Below are 26,975 nucleotides of genomic sequence, written 5' to 3' on the forward strand. Positions count from 1 at the left end.
ACCTTATTGAAATATGCTATATAATATATATGCACAGGATAGATTAAAAAATATTTTCCTAATATTGGGAGCATTAAAAAGGTAAGAGGAGGAGCCTTAAAGGAATAGGAAGGATTTTTATAATATGGTTAATATCAGAAAAGTATAGCTTGAGGCTGTGGTGGAATCATTTGGTGCAAAGGGCATTGAGACAGGAATTTAAATAGACAAGGCATAGAAGGGCAAATTCCATTGTCATATGATAAAACAGAAAATGTAATATTATACAAAGTTTCCTTTGGTCTGTCTTATGGCAAATAAAGAGTTGCCATACAGTAAAAGAAAGAGGAACAAAAGAGAGTCCCTTCAGAGATGCTGAGTGTCTGTGATTCACCTCCAGAATCCTCTGCAGTTGCACAGATCCCCATTTTATCCTTTGGCAACTCAAGCTCTAGATCCAAACCTCCAACATGATCAGGCCTTCAGTGCCCAAGGCCCTTCAGGAGCCCTTCTTGCCCTCAGCACCCTCTTGAATCCCAGTTCCAATACCTAGTTCCTACAAGACCATCTCCAGAAGCCCCTAGTCTGTATGGTTCCTTTGACCACAAGTCACCAACAGCCTGCAGCCCCCTCACTGATCTGCTGTGGTCACTGTCGTGTAGGTTCATCTCAACAGATGTGTTTCTCCCTGTTTCTGTTAGCCTGCATTGGTCCACTTCCCCTGGAGTTTGCAATCCTTTGATCAGTGTAAATGGGTGAAGAGGTCAATGTGTATGTGGTCAGCAGATGGGCCAATTTCTATATTGTACTGCTCTGACTTTAACAAGAAGGATTCTAATTAAAACAAAATCATGATAGGACTGAACAAACTCGATTCATGAAAGGTGTTTCTGATGGTGGGACCACTGCCTTCAGATGTGGGTAGGCCATTTTGGACAGATGATACATTTCTTCACTTTGGTGAACCAACAGTCTTCTCTATCACAGATAGCAGCTTGTTAAAGTGGACCCGAGGTTGCTCCAAAGCAAACATGAATGCAGCTGAAAAAAACAAACTATTAATCACTTTGCAAAGCTTGAGATAGCAAGTAGCACAGCCACAATCTGCTAACTTACCAGAAAGGAGACTAACAAAATCACCTAATTTATAGTTTCTGGAACATTCAAATAGACTGCTCTTATTCCTTAGATTTTCCTTAGAATTCATTAGTCTTAGCCTCCATTTTAAATTTACAGTTATATTCTAAAATCGACTTTCTGAAGCTAAAGCTGTAAGTCAATTCAAGAAGGACATTAATGTAAAGTTCTTGTGACTAAATACAGTACATGAAGAAGTGTGGAAAGGAGGAGTCACGTGATGGAGTAGTGGCCGGACGGTGAACTCCAACCCTCTCCAGAAAAGTCGGAAAAAACAAAGGAAAACACAAAGGCACAAACATAAAAATTAAAGTAAAGTGAGAAAAAGGTGGAAAGAAGATGGCGACGAAAAAATAAAAATCAAAACCAACGGTAAGAAGAGAGGAAGAGAAGACAACGGAAGAAGAAGGAGAAGGCCTTACCTGTTCGAAGAGGCCCGTGGTGGAGAGAGAAACCCGCTCCCTCAGGTCGGTAGAAAGTGGACTACAAAAATGGCTCGCTGAGCCGAGTAAAAGTGCGCAACCGCGCATGCAAAAAAACACACCGACGGGAGGGGTGACCAGCTGGGGAGTCGATCTCCACAGCCGGCAATGACAGCTGCAGAACAGCTGCAGCAAGAGGAGAATATAGAAGACAACGAAAACAAGAAAGAAGAGAAGAAAAGGACAACAAAGAAACAACAGATGGCCAACCCAGAGGAAGAAGAAGAGGAAGAGGAAGAGTACAGTGAAATAGAAGAAGAAGGGAAAGGCAAGACAAAGGATATACTTTCTCTTATTAAAGAATACATGGAGTCATTTAAAGAATGGCAAGCGCAAAAATTTAATGATTTAAGAAGAAGAATAAACAATACAGAAGAGAAAATGAATAAAATAGATATGACCTTATCAGAAATGGGAAAAAAAATGGACAAGGTGGAAGAATGAGAAGCAGCAGTAGAAATGGAGGTAGAGGACTTAAAAAAGAAATTAGAGGAATCTAATAAAAAAGTTAAAGAGACACAAGAACTGTTAGCTCAGAAAATAGATATAATGGAAAATTATAACAGAAGAAATAACATAAAGATAGTGGCCCTTAAGGAAGATGAAGAAGGCAAGAATATGAGAGAGTTTATAAAAGATTGGATCCCTAGGATCCTAGGATGTCCAGAACTACAGCAAGAAATGGAAATAGAAAGGGCACATAGAGCATTGGCCTTTAAACCTCAACCACAACAAAAGCCAAGATCTATTTTAGTAAAATTCCTAAGATATACTACAAGAGAAAAGGTACTGGAGAAAACAATGGAAAAAGTAAGAGAGGGCAACAAGCCACTGGAGTACAAAGGGCAAAAAATCTTCATTTATCCAGATATAAGTTTTGAACTCCTGAAGAAGAGAAAGGAGTTCAATACAGCAAAGGCGATTTTATGGAAGAAAGGGTATAAATTTATACTAAAGCATCCAGCGGTATTGAAAATATTTATTCCAGGACAGCAAAACAGACTATTCTCGGATCCAGAGGAAGCACGAAAATTTGCAGAACAATTACAAAATAGACTGAGAGATGAAGACGTGTAACGAGAGTACAAAAGACTGCGAACTAAAAAGACACATAAGTTTTGAACTCCTGAAGAAGAGGAAGGAGTTCAATACATCGAAAACGATCTTATGGAAAAAAACTATTCTCGGATCCAGAGGAAGCAAGGAAATTTGCAGAACAACTACAAAACAAACAGAGAGATGAAGACATGTAATAAGAGTAAAAATGACCACGATTTATATGTATGTGGGTAAAGAGGTATATGTGTGTATATGTATAATGTGCATACATGAATGTATCCGTATTTAGAGGAAAATATAGATAGTATAGACAAGAATTAATAAGGGAAGGAAATGGAATAGAGGGAATAAGGAGGGAATTAAAAGAGTGACCTTTGTTACATATGAAAAGTGAAATCTTTTCTGGGGGGGCTGGGTGGGGAGGAGTTACGGTCACTGCAAAATCAGCTGACGCTTGCGAGTGAATTCGCAAATCCAAATGGAGAGGGGAGATGTGGTTGTCCGACAAGGGATAAAGGACAACTCAGGAGGGGAAGGGGGGATTGGGGCTAAAGAAGTTTTAAATAGGAGAATAAGGAAAATGTTTGATGTTTTAGGAATGTTGTCTTAAAAAGGGTTCAAAACAAGAAAACAGAAATGGATAAGAAGGAAAGGTAATGATGGAGAAACGGAAAGGGAAGATAAACAAAGTATAAAATGGCTACGTTGAACTATATGACTTTAAATATTAATGGAATACATAACCAAATTAAAAGGAAGAAACTGCTAAATTTACTGAAAAAAGAAAAAATTGATATAGCATTTGTGCAAGAAACACATTTAACTGAATTGGAGCACAAGAAATTAAAGAGAGATTGGGTAGGACACGTAACAGCAGCATCGTATAATTCAAAAGCAAGAGGAGTAGCTATATTAATTAGTAAAAATGTGCCATTTAAAATAGAAGAGGAAATAATAGATCCAGCAGGGAGATATGTAATGATAAAATGTCAGATATATTCGGAGTTTTGGAATCTACTCAATGTATATTCACCTAACGAAGAAGATCAAAAGTTTATGCAAGATATCTTTTTGAAGATAGCAGATACGCAAGGGAACATATTAATAGGAGGGGATTTCAACCTGAATTTGGATTCAAATATGGACAAAACTGGGAAAAAAATTAACAGAAAGAACAAAGTAACCAAATTTATAATTAAATCAATGGAAGAAATGCAACTTTTGGATATATGGAGGAAACAACACCCAAAGGAAAAGGAGTATTCATATTACTCGGCTAGACATAAAACATACTCAAGAATAGACCTATTTTTGTTATCAGCTCGTATGCAAGATAGAGTAAAAAAAACAGAATATAAAGCTAGAATACTATCGGACCATTAACCCTTAATATTGACAGTAAAGTTAGAGGACATCCCTCCAAGAATGTATAGATGGAAATTAAACCCCATGTTACTTAAAAGGCAGGATTTTAGAGAATTTATTGAAAAACAAATTAAAATGTATTTTGAAATAAATACAAAATCAGTGAAAGATAAGTTTAAACTATGGAATGCAATGAAAGCATTCATTAGAGGGCAAATAATAAGTTATGTAACCAAGATGAAGAAGGACTATAATCAGAAAACAGAGCAGTTGGAAAGGGAAATAGTAAATATAGAAAAAGAATTAGCAATGAAGGAAAATACAACTAAAAGAAGAGAATTGGCAGATAAAAAAATAAAATATGAAACACTACAAACATATAAGGTGGAGAAGAATATAATGAAGACAAAACAGAAATACTATGAACTAGGTGAAAAAACGCACAAAATCCTAGCATGGCAGCTTAAGACAGAACAAGCTAAGAAAATGGTATTGGCATCAAAGAAAAAAGACAAACAAATTACATATAATCCAAAAGAAATTAAGGAAAACTTTAGAGAATTCTATGAACAATTATACCGAACTGAAAACGAAGGGAAGAAGGGAAAATAGATGAATTTCTAACTAAAAGTGAACTACCAAAACTACAAATAGAGGAACAAAATAAATTAACAGAGCCATTTGGAATAGTAGAAATACAAGAGATAATAAAAAAAATTACCAAATAATAAGACACCAGGAGAGGATGGATTCCCAATAGAATTCTATAAAACATTTAAAGACTTATTAATTCCGCCCCTCCTGGAAGTAATCAACCAGATTGATAAAACACAAAGCTTACCAGATTCATGTAAAACAGCAATAATTACAGTAATACTAAAGTAAGGGAAAGATCCACTCACACCAGCGTCATATAGACCAATATCTTTACTTAACACAGATTATAAGATAATAGCTAAACTATTAGCAAACAGATTAGCAGAGTATGTACCGAAAATGGTAAATCTAGACCAAACTGGATTTATCAAAAAAAGACGCAAAACAGACAATATTTGTAAATTTATTAACTTAATTCATGCAGTAGAAGGGAATAAAGCACCAACAGTAGCAGTTGCTTTAGACGCAGAGAAGGCTTTTGACAGAGTAGAATGGAATTATTTGTTCAAAGTATTGCAAAAATTCAGTTTACCGGAGAAGTATATTAATTGGATTAAAGCATTATATAAGGGACCATTAGCGAAAGTGACAGTAAATGGACATGTATCAAAGCAATTTAACTTAAGCAGGTCAACACGGCAGGGATGCCCACTATCACCTTTATTGTTTGCGTTAGCTATAGAACCACTAGCAGAATTGATAAGGACAGAAAATAATATAAAAGGGATAAAAATGAAAGACAAGGAATATAAAATCAGTTTATTTGCGGATGATGTTATAGTATACTTAACAGAACCAGAACTATCAAAGAATTATATAAGAAATTGAAGGAATATGGAGAAGTGTCGGGTTACAAGATCAACGTAAATAAAAGTGAAGCAATGCCTATGAATAATGCGGATTTCTCAAAATTTAAGAAGGAATCACCATTTAGATGGCAAATGCAAGCAATAAGATACCTAGGTGTACAAATAAACAAAAATCTCAGCCAACTATATAAACTCAATTATTATCCACTAATGAAAAAATTACAGGACGATTTAGAGCATTGGAAAGATTTACCACTAACACTAATAGGAAGGATAAACTGTATTAAAATGAACATTTTTCCAAGGATATTATACCTATTTCAGGCATTGCCAATATATTTGACTGAGAAATTCTTCAAGGAGTTAAAGAAAATAATAAGGAAATTTTTATGGAAAGGGGGGAAACCGAGGATAGCACTAGATAAATTAACAGAATGGTATAAACAAGGAGGCTTATAACTGCCAAACTTTAAAAATTATTACAGAGCCGCACAATTAAGATACCTATCAGATTTTTATCAAACAAGGGAAAAGCCAGATTGGACTAGGTTAGAATTAGATAAAATAGGGGAAAAGATACCTGAAGACATATTATATAAATGGGATGAAAAATTGGTACAACATAGAAGTTCTCCAGTATTACATCATCTACTCAATATTTGGAAGAAGATTCATGTAGAAAGAAATAAAACAAATTATCAATTGCCAAAACTAATATTGACGCAAAACAAGTTATTCCCTTTTACAATAGATAACCTTTCCTTTAGAGAATGGGAGAAAAAAGGAATTAAAAGAATAGAAAATTGTTTTTCAGGAAATAGATTCTTATCCTTTGAACAAATGAAAGATAAATACAATATAACTCAAGATACAGCGCTGGCATATTACCAGTTGAGATCCTACTTGAAGGATAAATTAGGAAGCAGTTTGAGTTTGCCAGAGGGAAGTAACTTTGAATATGTGATTACAGATACAATGATAATCAAAAGATTTATAACAAATATGTATATTAAACTGCAAGAAAAGGAGAATGAGGAAACAAATGGTAAAACTAAACAAAAATGGGAACAAGATTTAAATATAAAGATAAAAAAGGAAACATGGGAGAAGTTATGCTCTGGAATGATGAGAAATACAATAAATACGAGGTTACGTATGATACAATATAACTGGATACACAGGCTATACATTACACCTCAAAAGTTAAATAAATGGGACCCAACAGTATCTGATAAATGTTTTCGATGTAAAAAAGAAATGGGAACAACAATTCATGCAATCTGGACATGTGAGAAAGTAGAAAAATTTTGGGAAGATCTAAATCAGATATTAAATAAAATAACAGAAAACAATATACCAAAGAATCCAGAGATCTTCCTCCTAAGTAACATAAAAAACAAAGAATTTGGAATTGATTTGGAGGATGCACAAAAAAGATTTGTTAAGATAGCTCTAGCCGTAGCAAAAAAATGTATTATGTCAACCTGGAAATTGGAAGATAATTTGAAAATACAACAATGGTATATAGAAATGAATAAATGTATTCCATTAGAAAAAATAACATATAGTTTAAGAAATAATATTGAAATATTCGAACAAATATGGGAGTCTTACATTAAACACAATAGCGAAAACCTACCGGGGACAATCGCTACCTAAGTTAACGGAAGGAAAAGGAAATGAAAAGAATGGACTCAGTGGAATTTCTGGTGTATTTTTATTGAATGACAACATTGCCTGACTGGTTTAATTTATCCTACATTTTATACTTTAAATGGACGGGAGGGGGGAGGTAGGGAGGGTGGGATGGGAAGAGGGAGTGGGGGGGGGAGAAAATGGCACTGTATATGTGTGAAAAGGAAAAAGTGTGTATCATGGTTAATGCGATTTATGGTGTGAAAAATAAAAAAAAATTTAAAAAAAAGAAGTGTGGAAAGAAAGCAAGAACTTTGTGCTAAATGTGGATGATCAGCCTCAATCCAGTTGAAGAGTGGAGCAGGTGCAGAGCGTTGATTGGCTTACTCTTTTCCCTATTTGCTGTGCTGTCTGTAACTAGTTTAATGGAATCACAACAAAGCAATAGAAAACCACATCAGTCGTTGAATCACAGACAATATTTTATGGGGGGATGACTTCAAACCCCAGTTTAAAGTCTAAATCAGTGGTTTTCAAACTTTTTCATTTCACTCACATATCACCTGAAGTAATCCCTATGCCATCGGTGCTTTGTAATTAGTAAAGGATTACTTAAAGTGGGGGTCACTGGATGGGTCACGTCTCCAGAATGGAGGACCATCGCCTTCCCAAGATCGTATTATATGGCGAGCTCTCCACTGGCCACCGTGACAGAGGTGCACCAAAGAAAAGGTACAAGGACTGCCTAAAGAAATCTCTTGGTGCCTGCCACATTGACCACCGCCAGTGGGCTGATAACGCCTCAAACCGTGCATCTTGGCGCCTCACAGTTTGGCGGGCAGCAGCCTCCTTTGAAGAAGACCGCAGAGCCCACCTCACTGACAAAAGGCAAAGGAGGAAAAACCCAACACCCAACCCCAACCAACCAATTTTCCCTTGCAACCGCTGCAATCGTGTCTGCCTGTCCCGCATCGGACTGGTCAGCCACAAACGAGCCTGCAGCTGACGTGGACTTTTTACCCCCTCCATAAATCTTCGTCCGCGAAGCCAAGCCAAAGAAAAAAGAAAGAAAGACTTAAAGTGGTGTGTGAGTGGGAAGGGAATCACTGCTCTAGACCCAATTGTTCCTGAAATATTTGCTTGAGAAAGATTGTCATTGACCCTTTTCCTTTGGAGTTATGAAACCTAGCACATAACGAAGTCAATTAGGTCCAAATACAGATTTTCAAACTTTTTTCTTTCACCCCATTTGCCACTTTAAGTAATTCCTTACTAATCACAGAGCACCAATGGCATAGGGATTAGTCATAAATATGGTAATGAATGAATGAACACTACTGCCGCGTCCTTCATGGAGAGGCAAGCTGCGCACCACACCCACCCACTTGGGACGAAGAGGATTGTGTTTTCCCCTGATGGTTTGGACAAATAATTCGATACTGAAGGCCTTGCCTGATTCCCGATTGGATGACTGTTCCACAGCGCAGTTCAGTTGCGGATTCCTACCCAAAGCTGTGTGATGCCTTCCGCAGGGCATTGCAGATACAGTACTGGGGTCTAAAGCGGAACACAGTCTGCTGAAGGAATCCAGCAGGTGCAACAACACGAGTGGGATTTTTTTTTAATGGTCGCGATTTCGGGCTGAAACGTCGTGGACCATTTTTTTTAATTCCAGCCCACTTTCGTGACTTCACCCGCTGTGTGGAGACGTACAAGGGAGGGGAGGGGAGGGGAGGGGGCATTGCCTTCTGCGATCCAAACTAGAGGAGGAGGTGGGTATACCCACTTTGGAAGGGCAAACAGCGAGAGAAATATTGTCACAGAGGAGTTTCTCAGTCAAGAATGAGCTAACCTGGAGACTCGGGCTCAGCCCATGGAATCGGGAAATTTATATTTCTGAAATTCTAAACAAACAAAGCTGAAGTGCTTCTGGAAGTTCTACCTGCGGCTTTAATAAAGTGGAAGGCTGCTCTAATCGTGCTCGTTCTTAATTGGGCTGTGACTGCAGTCAGATTTGCCTTACGTCAGCGAGGAGGCGGAGGGGAATTTCCCTGGTGAATTTTCTGAGACTCAAAGGGGCCTCTTCCAGCTTCGCAACTAGAACCTTTTGGAGTGAAGGCGAAAGTTACATGTCGAACTAATCCAGCGGGGTGTAAAAGGATCGCGAGGCAGCCAGCCAGCCATGGACGGTAAGACGAGTTTTGGAACCCACGTCTGTTTTAGCTCCTGAAACGGCTGTGACGGGCATTTGCTTTCTCGGCGGAAGCGTTTCACTGTCGGGAACACATCGCATTTGCTCTTGGCAGTTGAAAGGCCGGCGCAGAATCGGTCCCCCGTGGCGAACCGGAGGTGTCTGGAGCTGCGCGTTCGATGTCCATTCCGGATGAAACCTTGCAAAACGCGCGCTTCGTCGCTCTCCAGCGGATTGCGCCTTGGTCTGGCTGCCGTGACCGTTTCGGTTCTCCGGTCGCCTCCCGGCCAGCGGGACGGTGACTCAGACCAGGACTGAATCGGGGGGTGGGTGGGGGGGACCAGAAGCAGGCGACGCCTGGAAGAAGCGCGGGGCCAAACTTCAGCCTCAAATGTCACCGTCGCCTTTGAATCTCGGAAACAGCAGTAGGTGGGAATCTGAAGGCGTCTGACGATGATTAGAGCCCCCTTGCCGGGGGAGGGGAGGGGGGGGGGCTTCATTTCACTCGCACCACCCGAAGCTGCTCGATTTTTCTTCCTAACCCCGGCCAATTTGCTTCCCGCTTTGATGAGGAAGTATTGAAGGAAAGCAAAAACGCATTGGAAAATGCCCTTCACAAAACCAAGATCTGATGAAACTGCGGTTGAAACTCCTTGTGAAACTTCTGTGGGCGACGATGAGAGCAGAAACGTTCCTTGTGTTCGCCCATTTCAACCTAAATTCAAGTGAAAAGTGGGAGGCCCTTGAGCTGAAGGAGGACAGTTGGAAAGACAGGGCAGCCTGTGTCAGTGTGATAGACCGACGTGAGGGGGTGGTTGGCGGAGTCTCCCCAGGAAGTTGATGTTAAGGATGGCAATTGGTTGCTTCGTCCCGAACCTGCGATTAAAAGATACCTACAGTTGATGAACGGGGCAGGGCCACTCGGGTGGAAAAGGCAGGTAGGCAGCAATCCGCCAACAGGACTGAGTGTGCCATCAAAATGAAAGGAGGTCGTCCCACAAGGTGGTGTCGGGACCTGCTTCACTTCTACCCCCCGCCCCAGGCGGATCACGAACGTTCGTGGTGCGGTCTGAGCAATAATATCGGCGCGGAGTTGGTGGCTAATTCGATTTTTATATACTCAAATCAACAACAAAAAAACCCGTCCAATTTTGAGGAAGGAAGGGTAACTGACCATCAATCGCCATCAGGATGACATACCGAGTTGATTGTAGGTTAGGCAGAGGAGAGTCTTCAAGACGTTGCGTAGATTGGAGGACTTCAGTAAAAGGGAGAAATTGGATATGTAACAGAAGATTAAATATAGGCATATAGCACGGTAACAGGCTGTTTCGGTCCACGAATCCTTGCCGCGCAATTTACACCCCATTAACCTGCACCCCGGTACGTTTTGAAAGGAGGGAGGAAACTTACGCAGACACTGGGAGAACGTGCACACTCCTTAGTCTGATAGGTTGGGTTTGTTTATGTCCGATTGCGGAGAGGGGTGGTAACCTGACCTACATAGGATTATGGTAAGCATTGATGGGGTGAATGCAAAATCATTTTCCCGTGGTTGGAGTATCATAAACGGGAGACCATGCGTTTGAAGTGAGTGGAACAGAGAACAGGCCTTTTTCTTTCCACTCACATATCACTTTGAATAATCCTTGTGCCATAGGTGCTCTGTGATTAGTAAGGGATTGCTTAAGATGGTATGTGGGTGGAAAGAAAAAGTTTGAGAACCACTGACATAGAACATCACAGATGTTGTGCTGACCTATATATTCCTATTTTTTTTTAAAATAAACCCTTCATACCTGGTAACCCTGATTTTGCTTTCATCCATTTGTCTGTCTCTTAATGTTTCAGCCTCCACCAGCACTCCTGGTAAGGCATTCCAGGCACCCATAACTCTCTATGGGGGGGGGGGAAGGAACCCTACCCCTGATGTCTGTCCTCAACTTTCCTCCCTTCACTTTGTACTGAGGTGTTTGCTATTCCGAGGAAAAAAAAGGTGCTGGCTGTCCACCTTATCCATGCTTCTCAGAATCTTGTAACTCTATTAAGTCACCTCTCATCCTTCTTCACTTCAAAGAGAAAACTGCTAACCTTGCCTCATAACACTTATTTTCCAATCCAGGCAACATCCTGGTAAATCTCCTCAGCAACTTCTCCATAGCTTCCATATCCTTCCTATAATGAGGTGGCCAGAACTGAAGAAGTTTTGAATTGGGGTCTGAGGGTTATAGTTTTTTTTCTTTGCACAGTGTAGTTGATTTATGGAAAATACTGCTGGAGGAAGTGTAGAATTGGATTTATTTACTATGTATAAGAGGCATTTAGACGGACACTTAAAGAGGCAAGGCAGAGAAGGCTCTGTCTTAATAAAGGCAAGCTCAAAAAGGTTGATGTGGGTTTAGTGGACCAAAGAATCTGCTTCTCTGCTGTACAACTCTATCAGCAGATTATTCTTGGGGCAGGAGATAGTTATTGAGATGGACAGGTGAATATTTTGGAATGTTGTGTGTTTCTTGCATTGCTTGTACTTGACCTTCACATGTTCCTGTCAAGCTTGAGTTGCTCAATGAATTCCTGAATCAACCCCCTGCATGTCCAGTGGTTATGAGCTGGGTATTTTTGTAAATTGGAGCGGATGTTATTTAAAAAAAAAATGAGTGGCCTTTGAGAAAATTCTGGAAATCTCTTGCTGTGACACAGACATGATATTTGATTCAGAAATTTGGTGCCACTACTATGTACATTTTACATGTAAAATGAAACTTGATTGTAAATAACTAGAAAATTCTTAAAGACAAATAGATAAAATGGAGGGTTTTTAAAGTTTAAATTATTTCACACATATAATATTCCTCAGAGTCATACTACTACTTGTTGAGACAGCAGAAGTATGTGCCTAAACAATTGGGGTTTCTATTTTTAATTTGTGGGATGAAAATGAGAAAAATCTCAATTTCCCCTCAACTGCATGATTGAGAATGCAGTCTCTTCACTCTGGTGCTACACATTTGTGCTATAGAACACTGAAGTCAAAGATTTGTAATATCATTTGCCTTGAGAAACTCAGCAAGATATTAAATGGAATTTTTGTTTTGTAAAATATCCAGAGAAATCCCATTTTCAGTGTTGTTGAAATGAACATATAAAATTAAAATAAGTGCTGTACAACTGTGCTCCTGTTGGTCACACCTCAGTGCACCAATAGCTATCACAAAGTTGATTCTGGCACAGGCATTCATCTTGAGAGAAATGAAACTCATTGGGTAACATTACAAGTGAAATATCTTTATTTCCAATTGATTAACAGTTCAGTAAATGGTCGCACTTGAAACTGCATAAGTAAATCAATTGCAACAAGCTCTGTGTGACTGCTATACAGATTTAGAAAATGTGAGAGCACTAGATGTTGAAATAGACAACAAAGGGAGTGTGAAACTACCTGATAATGTTTCTATGCAAACAACTGTTTCTGCATTGTAAATTCTAACATTTGGCCCCAGTTTCTCAACATTGTGATTTAGTTCTTTTTGGATTTTAGAAATCTTGTTGGACATTCATAATGCCTTGTTTCTTCAGGTGGTTTGCACATAAGTGCATTTCTTTAATCCAATCCATCTTGTATTTTGTTTCATTAAAGCATTCTTTAATGCTTTAATGACTAAAAATTGAAGCATCACCATCCCAATCTGTGCTGTTGTATATGTCAGAGGGGTGGGGAGGGGAAGCTTCATAATTTAGATTCAGCGTTGAATGTTTCAAACCAAAAAATTACTATAATTGGATGTTAATTCTATTAGCATAATTTCATATAAAACATTTGGTTGGTGTCACAAATGCACAAAGCTAAATTTCATGACATATTAAGCCAACATCAGTTTAAATCAATAGTTTAAAAGGGAAAAAATTTAAAAAGAAACGTTTTTTTTTTAAATATACATTATCAAGATGTGCAGCACATCAAAGTAAACTTTGATTTTAAATTTATGTGGTTTTCTGATGACTTCATAAAGTGGGCAACACTAACTATCTGTTTAGGTCTGATATCTTTAATCTTTATTAACTTAGGGGTGCCATGGTTGGTGTTGTGGTTAGTGCAATGCCTTTACAGCGCCAGTGATGGGGACCTGGCTTCAAATCCCATGCTGTCTGTAAGGAGTTTGTATATTCTCACCCTGTCTGCATGGGTTTTCCTCGGGGGTTCTGTTCGAAATGTACTGGAGGTGTAGGTTAATTGGGTGTAAATTGGGTGTCGTGGCAAAATGGCCTGTTATCATGCTGTATGCCTAAATTTAAAAAAAATTAAAATTTAAATTTAATTTCATAAAAATACACTTGTAACTTAAATTCTGACTTTGATTTGGATGTCATTGCCACTTTTAAGTAGGGAGGTTTATTTTAAGTGGAATATTGTATTCCTCTTGTTTTAAATAATGAGCCATTCTTCTGAAATTCTGTCTTCCAGTGAGGGGTCAATTGCCAGTTATGTCTCGGCCTCCCCTTCAAGGTAAGAGATTTTTATTTTTGTGGAAAACTAAGTTTCTGTTATTCCTCATTGTGTATCATGTTTGTGGTGTACTTTGCTAGAATTCTTTGCTGAAATTGCTGTTAATTTTAGGTGAACCTTATGTTGAAATTATTGAGCAGCCCAGGCAACGCGGTATGCGTTTTCGATACAAGTGTGAAGGACGATCAGCTGGTAGCATTCCTGGGCAAAACAGCAAGGATAACAATAGAACATATCCTTCTATACAGGTAACACATTAATGTATTTGTGGACTGTAATAAGTATTCTATGCCTATTTTATTTCCTTTTGTAATCTTTTCAAAGCTATAACAGTTTTTAAACATGTATAAATTTTGCTTTTATGCAGTTGAGTTCCAAAAGTGAGATGAGTCAGTTACTTAAAATCAGGGAAATCAGTCATTGTTTAAGTTCACGTTTATTATCATCTGATTTACAAAAACAACCTAATGATAACTGAGGTGACTGGTTCATAATTTTATTAAGGAAAATTATAAGAGCAAACAATGGGATGTGTAAAATTGTGACATGCAGGTCAGAGCTGTTGTTGAACCTTGTAAAACCAGATTAGTGGTAATGCCCAGCAGATGTGGAGAAAGAAGAAAACTGGGTTGGTATTATTAATGAATAACTTTGCATCAGTGTTTATAAATGACTATCAACATCATAACACTTGAAGTGAAACCACTAAACTACCTAGATTGTACGCATTCTTCTTTCTTTACATGTCAGCTTTCCTGTTAAATATGCAGCTCTGCTTTTTGATATTTTGCATAAATTGAATTATTTCCTTGAAAGTTTACTTTGGAAAAATATTTTTAATCCAGTATGGAATGAATTCTCATGAATGCTGTTAATCTTGGTTTTATTCAAAGAACCATAATTATCCAGAAGCTACAATGTCTATTTGAATATGATGTAGACTGGAATGAAATGGGAAAACTACAGATATTGCTGTATTGATTTACTACAATTGTACCATTTGTATGTTAATATCAAAATTTAGAGTTGTACTTCACCAATCTCTAAATCAAAGAGGTTACTGTTGTGATTTTGCAAAAGGTTTGAGTGCTAGAAACCTGAAGATAAAGCTGTAGTTCTCAAGTATTTTCAATGACACCCATGAAGCAAAATATTAAGGTTTCAGGTTCATCAGAACTATTCCTGACAGTTCATTGACTTGACGCAAGGGCTATAACCTGCTAGTGGCAAATCATTAATGCTTGCTACTTGTGCACAGATCAATTCCACGTTGGTTCATGTCCATCCGAATCCAAAAGAAAATTGATCTGTGTGGTATCAAAGCCTTGCAAAATGCAATGTTGTTATTTTAGTGGAGGGAATGGGAGAGCTGGAATGTACATGATCCACAATACATTTGAAAGTGTTCAAAATCTCTTGGGGGAAAAAATATTAATTTCTTAAAATATACAAGATCATAATATAGAGAAGCAGAAGTAGGCCATTCAGCTCATTGAATCCACTCTGCTGTTCCATCATGAGCTGATCCATTCTCCCACTCAACTCCATTCCTCTGCCTCTCTCCATAACCTTTGATACCCTGACTATTCAGAGACATCAATCTCTGCCTTAAATACACCAGACCTGGCCTCATTAGACATTTGTGGTAGCAAATTCTAGAGGTTCACCACTCCCTAGTGAAAGAAACTCCTCTGCATCTCTGTTTCAGTGCTGAAGTTGTGCTCTCTTGTCCTAGATTCCATAATCGAAGCATGCTTAGTATAGTGGTTAACACAGCACCTTTACAGTGCCAGCGATCGGACCCGGACTGGGGTTCAAGTCCCATACTGTCTGTAAAGAGTTTGTACGTTCTTCCAGTGTCTAAGTGGATTTTCTCCAGGGGCTCCAGTTTTCTCCTACCATTTAAAACATACCGGGGATGTAGGTTAATGGGATCTAAATCATGGTCCAAAATGGCCTGTAACCATGCTGTATGTCTAAATTTAAAAATTCCCTACCATGTGAAACAACTTTGCCACATCTACTCTGTCCAGGCCTTTCAGCATTCAAAATGCTTCAATGAGACTCCACCTCATACTTAGGATCTCTGAGATGTATAGTAAAAGAGCCGTCAAACATTCCTCGTATGCAAATCCCTTCATTACATGAATTATTCGTGTAAATCTTCTCTGAATCCTCTCCAATGCCAGCACATCCTTTCTTAAAGAGCCCAAAACCTTACTCCAAATGAAGTCTCACCAGTGCCTTTTAAAGCCCCAACATCACATCCCTGCTCTTAAATCTTAATCCTCTCGATATGCATGCCAACATTGCACTCACTTTCTTCACTACCAACTCAACCTGGAGGCTAACTTTTAAGGTATCTAGCATGAGGATTCCCAAGACCCTTTGCACCTCTGAATTTAGAATTTTCTCCCCATCCAAATAATATTCTGCCCTTTTATTTCATCTACCAAAGTACATGACCATACACCTTCCAACATTGTATTTCATTTGCCATCTTGCCCATTCTTCTAACCCCTCTAAGTCTCTCTGCTGCTACTCTGTTTCCTCTTTACTATATACCTTTGTATCTCCTGAAAACTTGGCCAAAAAACCATTTATTCTGCTATCCAAATCATTAATATTCAACCTAAAAGGAAATGCCCCCAAAATTGACCCCTGCAGAACACCACTGGCAACCAACCAGAATAGGATCCCTTATTTGCCATACTGTTTCCTGCTGATCAACCAATGTTCAATCCATGCTAGTATCTTTCCTGTAATTCCATAATTCCATGGGCTCACATCTTGTTAAGCAGCCTCATGTGTGGCACCTTGTCAAAGGCCTTTTGAAAATGCAAATATACAGCATTCACTGCATCTCCTTTGTCTCGCCTGCTTGTGGTTTCCTCAAAAAAAGAGTAGGTTTGTCAGGCAAGATTTTCCCTTAAGAAAACCATGCCGCCTTTGGTCTTTGCTGTTGTGCACCTCCAGGTACTCTAACCTATCCGTGACAATTGACTCCAACAACTTCCCAACCACTGTTGTTAATTTCACAGGCTTGTAATTTCCTTTCTTCTGCCTCCCTCCCATTTAAAATGGTGATTGACCTTTGCACTTTTCCAGTCCTCCAGAGTTGGTCTGGGAGACTTCTCTACAATTAGACCATTCAGCTTCCCATGCACCTACTCTGGTGATAGTGACTGCACTCCCCTCTCTTCCCTGACACACATGAAAGTCTGGTATACTGCCAATGTCTTCCACAGTTAAGACTGATGTAAAATAGTCATTCAGTTCCTCTGCCATCATCTTGTTTCTCATTACAATTTTCTAACAGTCCTATATCAACTCTTTTTTTTTACTCAGAATAGTTTTTAAAACTTTTAGTATCTTTTTTGATATTATTTGCTCACCTCCTTTAAAGTTGATCCATTCCTTCTTATTTACCTTCTCAGTTGCCTTCTATATACTGTCAAAAGCTTCCCAGTCTTCTATCTTCACACGAGATTTTATATCCTTATGTGCCCTTTCTTTTGCTTTTATTTTGGCTTTGACTTCTCTTGTCAGCCACAGTCATGTAATTTTTCCATTCAAAAATTTATTTTTTTGGAATATATCTGTCCTGTACCTTCCTTGCATCTTGCAGAAACTCCAGCCATTGTTGCTCTGCTATCCTCCCTGCTGTGCCTTTCCAATGAGCTTTTGCCATTTTCTCTGTCATTGCTCTGTAGTCCCCTTTATACCACTGATATACTGACGCCTCTGATTTTAGTTTCTCCATCTCAAACCACAGGGCCAATTCTAAAATATTGTGATCAGTGCCTCTGAAGTGTTCCCTTACCGTCAGATCCCCCTATCAACTCTGGGTAGCACAGTTGACATGGTGGTTAGCGCAGTGGCTTTACAGTGCCAGCGATCGGGACCCTGGTTTGAATCCTGCACTGTCTGTAAGGAGTTTGTACGTTCTCCCTGCCTCTGCATGGGTTTTCCCCGGGGTCTCTGGTTTCCTCCCACCTTTTGAAACATACCAGGAATGTAGGTTAATTGAATGTAAATTGAGCGACATGGACTCATGGGCTGAAATGACCTGTTACAGTGCTGTATGTCTAAATTTAAATTTAAAAATTACTCAACACCCAATCTAGAATTGCCATTTTGCTGGTCAACTCAGACACAAACTGTTCCAAAAACACCATCCTGAAGGCATTCAATAAAGGATTTCTCTTGAGACTCTGCACCAATCTGGTTTTCCCAATCAGCCTGCATATTGAAATCCCCTATTGTAGCATTGTCCTTTTTGCATGCCTTCTCTATCTTCCTCTGTAGTTTGCACACCACATCCTGGCTATTATTTGGAGACGTGTGCAACTTCCATCAGGATCTTTTTAACCTTATAGTTTCTTAATTCTATCCACAAGGATTTTCTATCTTCTCTCTCCAAAAACAATTCCATTTTTAAACAGCAGAACCACCCCACTGCCTTTGCCCACCTTCCTGTCCTTCCAATACACTGTATATCTCTGGATATTTAGTTCTCAGCTGTGATCATCTTTCAGCTATGGCTCAGAGATGGCCACAATGTCATACCTGCCAACTTTCAGCTGACCTACGAGATCATCCACCTTATTTCTTACACCGCGGGCATTTAAATACAAAACCTTCAGTGCTGAATTCATCACCTTTTTCAATTATGTTTCCAAAGTACATGATTAAATCCTTAATCTTACACTTGCAATTTTGACCTATTGATTGTCTATCCTTCTTCACAATCTTGCTACACAGTGTATCTATCTGTGTATCATCTACCCTATTCACTGCCCTCTCATTCTAGATTAAACCCTCCCCAACAGCTCTAGCAAACCTGTCTGCCAGAATATTGATTCCTCTCCAGTTCAGGTGTGACCCGTCCTTTTTGTACAGGTCATACCTTCCCCAGAAGAGATCCCAATCATCCACATATCTGAACCTCTATCTGCTGCACCAGCTCTTCAGCCGTGCATTCATCTGCCATAACCTCCTATTTCTGCCCTCATTTATGTGTGGCACAGGCAGCAATGCAGAGATTATCACCCTTGAGGACCTGGGTTTTTTTTAAGCTTCCTTCCTATCTCCCTATATTCCCTCTTCAGGACCTCATTCCATTTCCAATCTATGCCATTGGTATCAATGTGGACCACAGTATCTGGCTACTCACTCTGCTGCTTGAGAATGCTGCAAACTTGATCAGAGGTGTTCCTGACCCTGGCACCTGTGAGGCACCATACAATCCGGGAATCTTGATCATGTTCACAGAACCTCCTATACATTCCCCTCATTATTGAATCCCCAATCACTATAGCTCTCCTCTTCTTCCTCCTTCCCTTCTGAGCTGCTGGACCAGATTCTGTACTAGGGAATTGACCTCTACATTGTCCTTCAGGGTATCCAAAACCATATTCTTATTGTTGAAGGGAAGGGCCAGGGGTGTTCTGTGCTGACTACCTTCCCTCTTCTAACAGTCACACAGTTACCAGTCTCTTGCCTCTTGGGTGTGACTTCTGTCTATCATCCCCTCTGCCTCAGGATGATCCAGAGTTCATCCAGCTCCAGGTCGCTAACATAGTCTGCAAGGAGTTGCAGCTGGATGCAGTTCTTGCAGGTGAAGCCATCATGGACACATGCTGTCCCAGGTTTCTAACATGCTGCAATTGGAGCATACCACTTCCCTAGCTGCCATCTCCACTACTTACTCTGGGTTATTACGAAAAGATCTTGCCTGACTGTACCTGAAGCATATCCTCAGCCTCTGCCTGCTGAAACCTCTCCTGCCAATGTCTCTAACCAACCACTCCTACACTGGGCCACTCACACACACTGGCCACTTCAACAATGACCTCACTGCTTGTGCCTGCTTTGCTTTTATTTGTTCCACTAAAGCACTGAGCCCCACGAATGCTTCTCTTTAAACTCTTTTCTCCCTGATCAGTGAATAACTCTTGTGAATCAAGTGGTCCGCTAAATATAATACAAATCATAGTCCTTAGGATGGACTCAAATTACGATGGACACAATTGCATTTTTTGAACAAAATAAACATTCTTTTCCATTTTAATGGCTTGCTATTTAACTCAAGTTCAGAGGACAGACTCCCCAGGTAATGCCCATGAATTAAGGGGAGGGCATTGATGTACGCAGAGGGGCCTGGGGCTTATGATACAGAGTTCATTAAAGGTGGATTCCCATACAGACAGGGTGGTTAAGAAGGCATATGGTACGCTGGCCTTCATAAATCATAGTATAGAGTAAAGGAGCTGGGAAATGATGCTGCGGCGGTTTAAGGCATTGGTGAGGCCAGGTTTGGAGTATTGTGTTCAGTTCTGGTCTCCAAATTATAGAAAGGATATAGATAAGATGAAGAGGGTGCAGAGAAGGTTTACAAGGATGTTGCCTGGCTTACAGAATCTCGAGTACGGAGAAAGATTAAGGAGACTGGGACTTTATTCATAGGAACGTAGACAGCTCAGAGGGGATTTGACAGAGGTATTTAAAAATTATGAAGGGAATAGATAGACTAGACGTAGACAGACTCTTTCCCCTGAGGACAGGGGAGGTTGGAACAAGAGGGCATAAGTTAAGGGTAAGGGGGAAAAACTTTAGAAGTGTTAGAGGATGCTTTTTCACTCAGAGAGGTGGCAGAATGGAATGATCTTCCAGAGGAGATGGTTGCGGCAGGGGCCCTTCTGTCATTTAAGAGAAGGTTGGATGTGTACATGGATGTGAGGGGGTTGGAGGGTTATGGGCAGAGAGTGGGAGGGGGGAACTAGTGGAGTTGTTCAAGTGAACCTGCGTTGACTTGAAGGGCTGACGTGGCCTGTTTCTGCGCTGTAAATGGTTAATTGCTGAAGTTTTTGCTCCACCACAGTTTGGCACAACACCAAGTGGGCTCACTCGTGGTCATCAGTCAGTAAGTCTACATCTTCTCCATTTTCATGCAACTTCTGCATGACCTCATTCTATTGGGAGGTAAATGCAAAGAGTTCACTGCAGAATTGCTTTCATTTTCCAGCCTATTAATCTTACTTATTTGCTGATTAATTCTGCCTGACATAACTGCACTGAGACTGTTTTCGTTACATTGATTTTGCAACTATCTGCAAATTCATATGAGGAAAATACCACAACAACAGTCTAAATTAATTCTGTAGCAGGGGAAGAAATGGAAATCATTTGGTCGTATCCACTGGGTTTATGTGATGAACTGTACTATATCAATCTTGGCAGAGAACTGTTGAATGAAATAGGCTTTTTTTTCTGGAAACTGAACTTTTTGGCACATTTAGAATCTGGAAACTAGAATAGGAAAATTCAAAATCTAAAGAAAATTCTAAATTGAATTAATTTCTTTGCATAGCTTAATTTTTTTATAACATTTTAGTTCTAATTTTTTTTTTGTTCTTATTCATAAAGGTTGTAAATTATCGTGGAAGAGTGAGAGTTTTGGTTACTTTAGTAACAAAAATCGAACCTTTCAAACCCCATCCTCATGACTTGGTCGGGAAAGACTGCAGAGATGGGTATTATGAAGCTGACTTTGGCCCTGACCGTAGAATTCTGTGGTAAGTATCTAGTATAAGCTGGCAATTTTATTTTGTTTTGATATTGACATTTTGTTTTATGAGTGAAATCCATGTATATTTTGATCTTCATTATTGTATCTACTAAATTTAAAAAGTGGAAGTAGGAAGGTGAGGAAAAAAAATTAAGATTCCTTTATTGTCATCTAATAAAATAGGTGTAATATTACACAAAATTGCCTTTTTAGTCTGCTGTAAGGAAAACAGGTTTGCCATCAGCAGAAATTGCCAGGTGCCTCTTCCACTCAGAGAAAGAGAAGCAATAGACAGTCCCCCAGAGTCACCAAGTGTCCATGGATTCACCTCCTGCACTCCTGCATCCTCTGCAGCCACACAGACTCCGGTCTAAACCATCAGCAACCCAAGTTCCAGATCCAAACCTCTAACTCAATCAGAAAGCCTTCATTGCCCTCGGCACCTTCTTGAATCCCCGTTCAGATACCTGGCACCCCTTCAGCCAGTCTTGAGCCAGTCCAGCACACTGCAATGTGGTGTGAGTCCTTTGACCTTCGTTGTCAGCAGCCTACAGCCTGAGTGGGTCCCTCACTGGTCCATTGCCATGGTCACCATGCCATCGGTCATCTCCTCTGCTTCTCCTCCTAAAAGAGGGAGTGTCCTCCCCATTTCCTAGAGCTTTCACCAGTCCTCCACTGGAGTCTGAAACCCCTTATGGCTGCTGTTGATCATGGGCATCACCATCTTGGGTCCCGACCCTGCAGTTGCAGGATTTTAAATTAAACCACTGTCTGGTCCTTTAACAGGCTGTTTAAAGAGCTGGGCGGATGAACCCCATGAGGGAGCACAATGTCTCTGCTCTCCAGCTCTGCCATTTATCTTCTAAATGGCACCAAGAAATTTATATTGGGCTTGGGAATTAGAAGCTCCAATAAGAGAGAAATTTGTAGTTTTAGTGAAACCATTATTAGAGCTCTGGGCTTAAATGGCTGAAGCTGTTGAAAGGTGACGTGCAAAAATACTGTAGTTGGATAAATAGCAATACTCAGAATTGTAGAGATGGGAGAAGATTTGATCCTGAGGGTGAGAGTTTTGAAATTAAGGTTTTGATGGGTAAATAGAATAGACAATGAGCTACTGAATGAGTTCAGTTTTGGGATACAGTGGTATTGTAGATAAATTACTGGACAAGTGTTCAGCATCCCAAATCATTGATCCAGAGACATGGTTAAATTAATTTCATTAAATAAATCTAGAATAAGATGCTAGTTCCAGGAATGGTAAATGTAAATCATTGGATTGTCACAAAAATGTATTCTGTTTAATAATGTGCACAGAAATAAATCTGCCATCTTTACCCAGCCTGGCCTCTGCGTAACTTTGCACTCTGTTGTTGACTTGTATCTACCTGCTCAGTTCAGAAGTGACCTGAGATTAATGATCAATGTTGATGCTGTCATAATAAGCAAATGAAAATACAGTTAGAACCCTTGAAATATTATTTCTTAAAATATAATCATGGAGGCTGAGATTAAAGAGCAAACACTATCTTCAGAAATGTTAGTCCTAAGATAGCAGGCCAAAACATACATTTAAAGTTGGTGTTTGTTTAAAATTGAGATGGACAACGTCTGGACATCATCTGATGTTTTTTTTTCTGGGATTATTTTGATAGATGTTGCATTTTGTCCTTGGGTAATTTGGTTGGGAGGAGGATAACTACTTGTAAAGATAATAGAGATTTATTGGAATCAGAAACTTTCCCAAACCACTGAAATGACAGTGGCTTCCTGGGTGTTTGAGATCAGTTTGAACTGTTTGAGTCATTTAAATCCATTTAATGAGTGTGAGCTCACAGCACAAATTTGGTATGGACATCACATTAATCAAGATCACAACAAATTGCATTCTCGTTGCATTTGAATCAGGGTCTGTGAGTTCCAGATATACTTTGGAGACTTGGGTACATGACATGTGATTGTGACTGAATACAGTACTGAAGGAGTGCTATATTGTCATTGTTGAAATCTTTCAATCATTAAACTAAGAAGCTCACACTGAGTTGAAGATCAGTGGAATCCTAGCCTACAGTTAATCTCCCACCAGCATCTGAAAGTGCTAATGCATTCTATTGCTTCTTGTGAAACTTTTCTTTGGAAGTTTTGGCTGATTCTCATATTAAAACACAATGATTAATCAGTAGTACCTAATTAGCTGCTTGGTGAGATAATAACATTGTGAATCATACAATATATATTTCATTTCAGTTATCTGTCATGGTGTTGTAATGGTGTGCCCTTCTGAAAGTGAGATTAAGTCGCTTTCTTATGCCTACATTTTGAAGAGATGGCACTTCTAGTGCAGATTCACATCATCCCTTCATGGGTACTTCCCAGTGATGCACCATCAATTACTCAAAAGACTACTATAGAGAAACCAATAGGCATTTATTCACTTAAGCACATCCACACTGTGCAGATGTCCTGCAGGGGGCTGTGGAACAGTCACCTTTATACAGGAGCCTGTGGGGAGGGGCTACAGGTACAACTGGCCAATAGGTGTGCCTGACCAGACAATTGTACATAAAGGCCCAACGGGCCATTAGGTGAGGCACTAAATCAAGGGTGGGTTACCCTTAGAGAGAAATAAACCAGCATATGGGTCACCTGAGCTGGCTTGTGTATATTCCTAAACAGTATTATCAAAAGCCACTCATGGTCATAATATGATCCAAAGACATGAATGGAAACATTCTAAAGCAAGTGAAGTTTATATTGTAGCCACTGAAAATGCAGTGGTGGCAGATGAATACGAAATAACGACACACACAGTTGCAGGTAAATCAGAACTCGTTTACTCGAGTCATGTGTGTATTCTTTCAAAACACTGAACCATGCACGCCACATTATGATGTCCCATGCCAGTTTGCTTGACTTCTGGGAGATGTAGCCTGTAGTGCTGCTACATCCCCCACTCCCTGCCCCCAAGAACTGGCACTATTACCTTGTAGTTTTTTGGGAGGTTGACCCCTGCATCGGACTGCTGGCTGTTGAATAGGCGCAGTTTTGTCAACATGGGCAGGTTTGAGCCTGTCAATTGCAAATGACAGAGGCTGCCCGGTGATATCTAAGATGCAGATTGACCTTGTTTGTCATATCACCCTGAATGGCCCCTCATATGGTGCCTGCAAGGGCTGTCCAAGTGTTCCTCTACATACGAACACTTATTCACAGTCCTTCACTTTGTGTAGTCCAAAAGAAACATGTTTGCCACATGATGATGGTGGTACAGGGATAATTTGCCTTAGTCTGCACAGCAGCTCGTGATCTTCATCTTTACTGGATCTGTGTGGAACAAATTCCCCTGGGATCACCAAAGGCTCTACAGACAAAGTGTGAAGATCCTCTTTTGGATTTGTCCTAATTCCAAGCAACACCCATGGGAATTCATCTGCCCAGATGGGACCATCCAAACAGGCCATGAAGGCTGATTTAAGGTGATGATGGAATTGTTCAACCATCCTATTGGACTGCGGATGATAGGCACTTGTATGATGAAGCCTAGAGCTGAGCAGTCGAGATAAGGCTGTCCAGAACAAAGATATAAATTGAGGTCCTCTGTCAATTAAGGAATGCTCTTGCACAAGAGCGTCCGCCATGGGGACTACCTCAGGCCATCTCATAAACCAATTGATCACTGTGAAGAGATAGTAGAAGCCTCGTGAAACTGGAATTGGTCCCTCAATATCCACATGGACATAGTCGAAGCGGCGAGTTACTGGTGGGAAGGTTTGTAGTGGTGCTTTCGTATGCCGATGGATTTTGACTTTCTGACAAGCTACACAAAATCTGGCCACTTGCGTGACATCTTTCTTCATGCCAAGCAAATCTGTTTGAAATTGGACGAATGGTCGATCTGATGGATGAATGAGAAAGACCATGGACAGAATCAAAAATATGACGTCTCCATGAAGCTGTAACCACTGGCCATGGATGTCCTGTTGACACATCACAAAAGAGCAGCTTACAGTCGGCATCGATTTGCACATCGTTCCATTGAAGGTTGGTTATTGAGGTGCAATACGACTCCTTCTCACCATTTTGTGCTTGGGCAGCGGTGAGAGCCATGTAGTCAATACTGTGGTCCAAAGCTGATACCTTGAGCGCAAATGAGCGGGAAAATGCATCAGCCACTACATTGTCTTTCCCAGAAATGTGCATTATTCTGGTAGAGAATTCCTAAATGAAGGATAACTGCTGCTGTTGTCGAGCTGACCAGGGCTCCAACACCTTCGAAAACGCAAAGGTCAAAGGTTTATAGTCTGTGCATATGGTGAAGTGTCTGCCTTCCAAAAAGTAGCAGAAGTGACGGATGGAGAAATATATGGCTAGGAGCTCTTTATCAAAGTTGCTGTATTTTTTCTCGGCCTCACGGAGGTGGCGGCTAAAGAATGCCACTGACTTCCATTGTCCATCAACATACTGCTGCAGAGTGCCGCCTATGGCTGCGTTTAGGACTGGATAACTGAGCATGGTTGCTTGAGCTAATAGTTCCTTCATCTTTATGAAAGCATTTTGACTTTCATCTGTCCACTAAATAGATTTGGCATTACCAGACAGCAGATTAAACAGAGGTTTCATAAAGTGAGCTACTGCTGGAAGGAATTGCGATTTAAAAATTAACCATGCCCAAGAACTCTTGCAGACCTTTGACAGTGGTTGGTCTTGAATATTGAATAATGGCGTTGATCTTGGAAGGCAGTGGAACCATGCTCTTATTGGTGATTGTAGGCCACAGGAATATTGTCCGAAAACATATTTTTCTGGATTGATGTTCAGTCCAAATTCTCGCAGACGGTCTAAAGAGTGTACGCAGATGTTCCATGTGCTCTTCTTTAGTTTTGCTGGCGACCAATATGTCAGCTAAATAAATGAAGACATTGGACATGCCACACCCTACTGCATCCATAACTCGCTGAAAGGTCTGAGCTTCATTTTTTTAACCCAAAAGGCATAAGTAAAAATTCAAACAATCCAAAAGGAGTAATTATTGCCATTTTCAGGATGTCGTCTGGTTCCATTGACACCTGGTGATATCTGCACACCAAGTCCACTTTTGAAAAGGTTTTTTTCCCCATGTAGATTTACTGAAAAATCTTGAATATGGAGAATAGGGTAGCGATCTGGTATAGTAGCGTCATTGGGCCGTCTATAATCTCCACAAGTTCTCCACCCTCTGGTGCGTTTTGGACCAAATGTAATGGAGACGCCCATGGGCTGTCAGACCTGTGAATTATCCCCAGCTCTTCATTTTGTGGAATTCTTGTTTAGCTAATTGCAGATTCTCCAGAGGCAAGTGACGTGCCTTAGCATGAATGGGAGGACCCTTGGTAGAAATATGGTGAATTACTCCATGTTTTGCAGTGGGGGTCGAAAACTGCAGAGTTGTAATTTCGGGAAACTCTTCAAGTCTGGAGAACTTATCAACAGTCTTACACAGGGCTTGAAGGCATAGCACAGGAAAATGTGATTCCACTAGGCGAATAGATTGAAAGGTGGTACCACCCATCATGAACGAATGAGCTTGAAGGAAATCGGCCCTGAGTAG

The 26,975-nt window shown here is 40.1% G+C and overlaps 1 protein-coding gene and 1 long non-coding RNA gene across 5 annotated transcripts in view; one reads left to right on the forward strand and one right to left on the reverse strand.

The window, feature by feature from the left end:
• Window positions 1-10,697, reverse strand: part of LOC138760659 (uncharacterized) — a 28,143-nt gene extending 17,446 nt beyond the window's left edge. The window contains exon 1 of the long non-coding RNA XR_011355788.1: window positions 10,489-10,697. This is a non-coding gene — a long non-coding RNA (uncharacterized lncRNA). The remainder of the gene's footprint in view (window positions 1-10,488) is intronic.
• rel (v-rel avian reticuloendotheliosis viral oncogene homolog) overlaps window positions 1-26,975 on the forward strand; it is a 109,456-nt gene that overhangs the window by 27,745 nt on the left and 54,736 nt on the right. The window contains exons 1-4 of one of the 4 annotated variants that reach the window (XM_069931513.1): window positions 8,924-9,312; window positions 13,777-13,818; window positions 13,930-14,066; window positions 21,247-21,395. In XM_069931513.1, the coding sequence (XP_069787614.1) occupies window positions 9,306-9,312; window positions 13,777-13,818; window positions 13,930-14,066; window positions 21,247-21,395 (335 nt within the window). In that variant the 5' untranslated portion in view covers window positions 8,924-9,305. Of the gene's footprint in view, window positions 1-8,923; window positions 9,313-9,715; window positions 9,744-10,066; window positions 10,253-13,776; window positions 13,819-13,929; window positions 14,067-21,246; window positions 21,396-26,975 lie in introns of those variants that run through there. The other 3 variants (XM_069931516.1, XM_069931515.1, XM_069931514.1) reach the window with 3 other exon arrangements.

Source organism: Narcine bancroftii, chromosome 4, assembly GCF_036971445.1.
Source record: "Narcine bancroftii isolate sNarBan1 chromosome 4, sNarBan1.hap1, whole genome shotgun sequence".
Taxonomy (NCBI): domain Eukaryota; kingdom Metazoa; phylum Chordata; class Chondrichthyes; order Torpediniformes; family Narcinidae; genus Narcine; species Narcine bancroftii.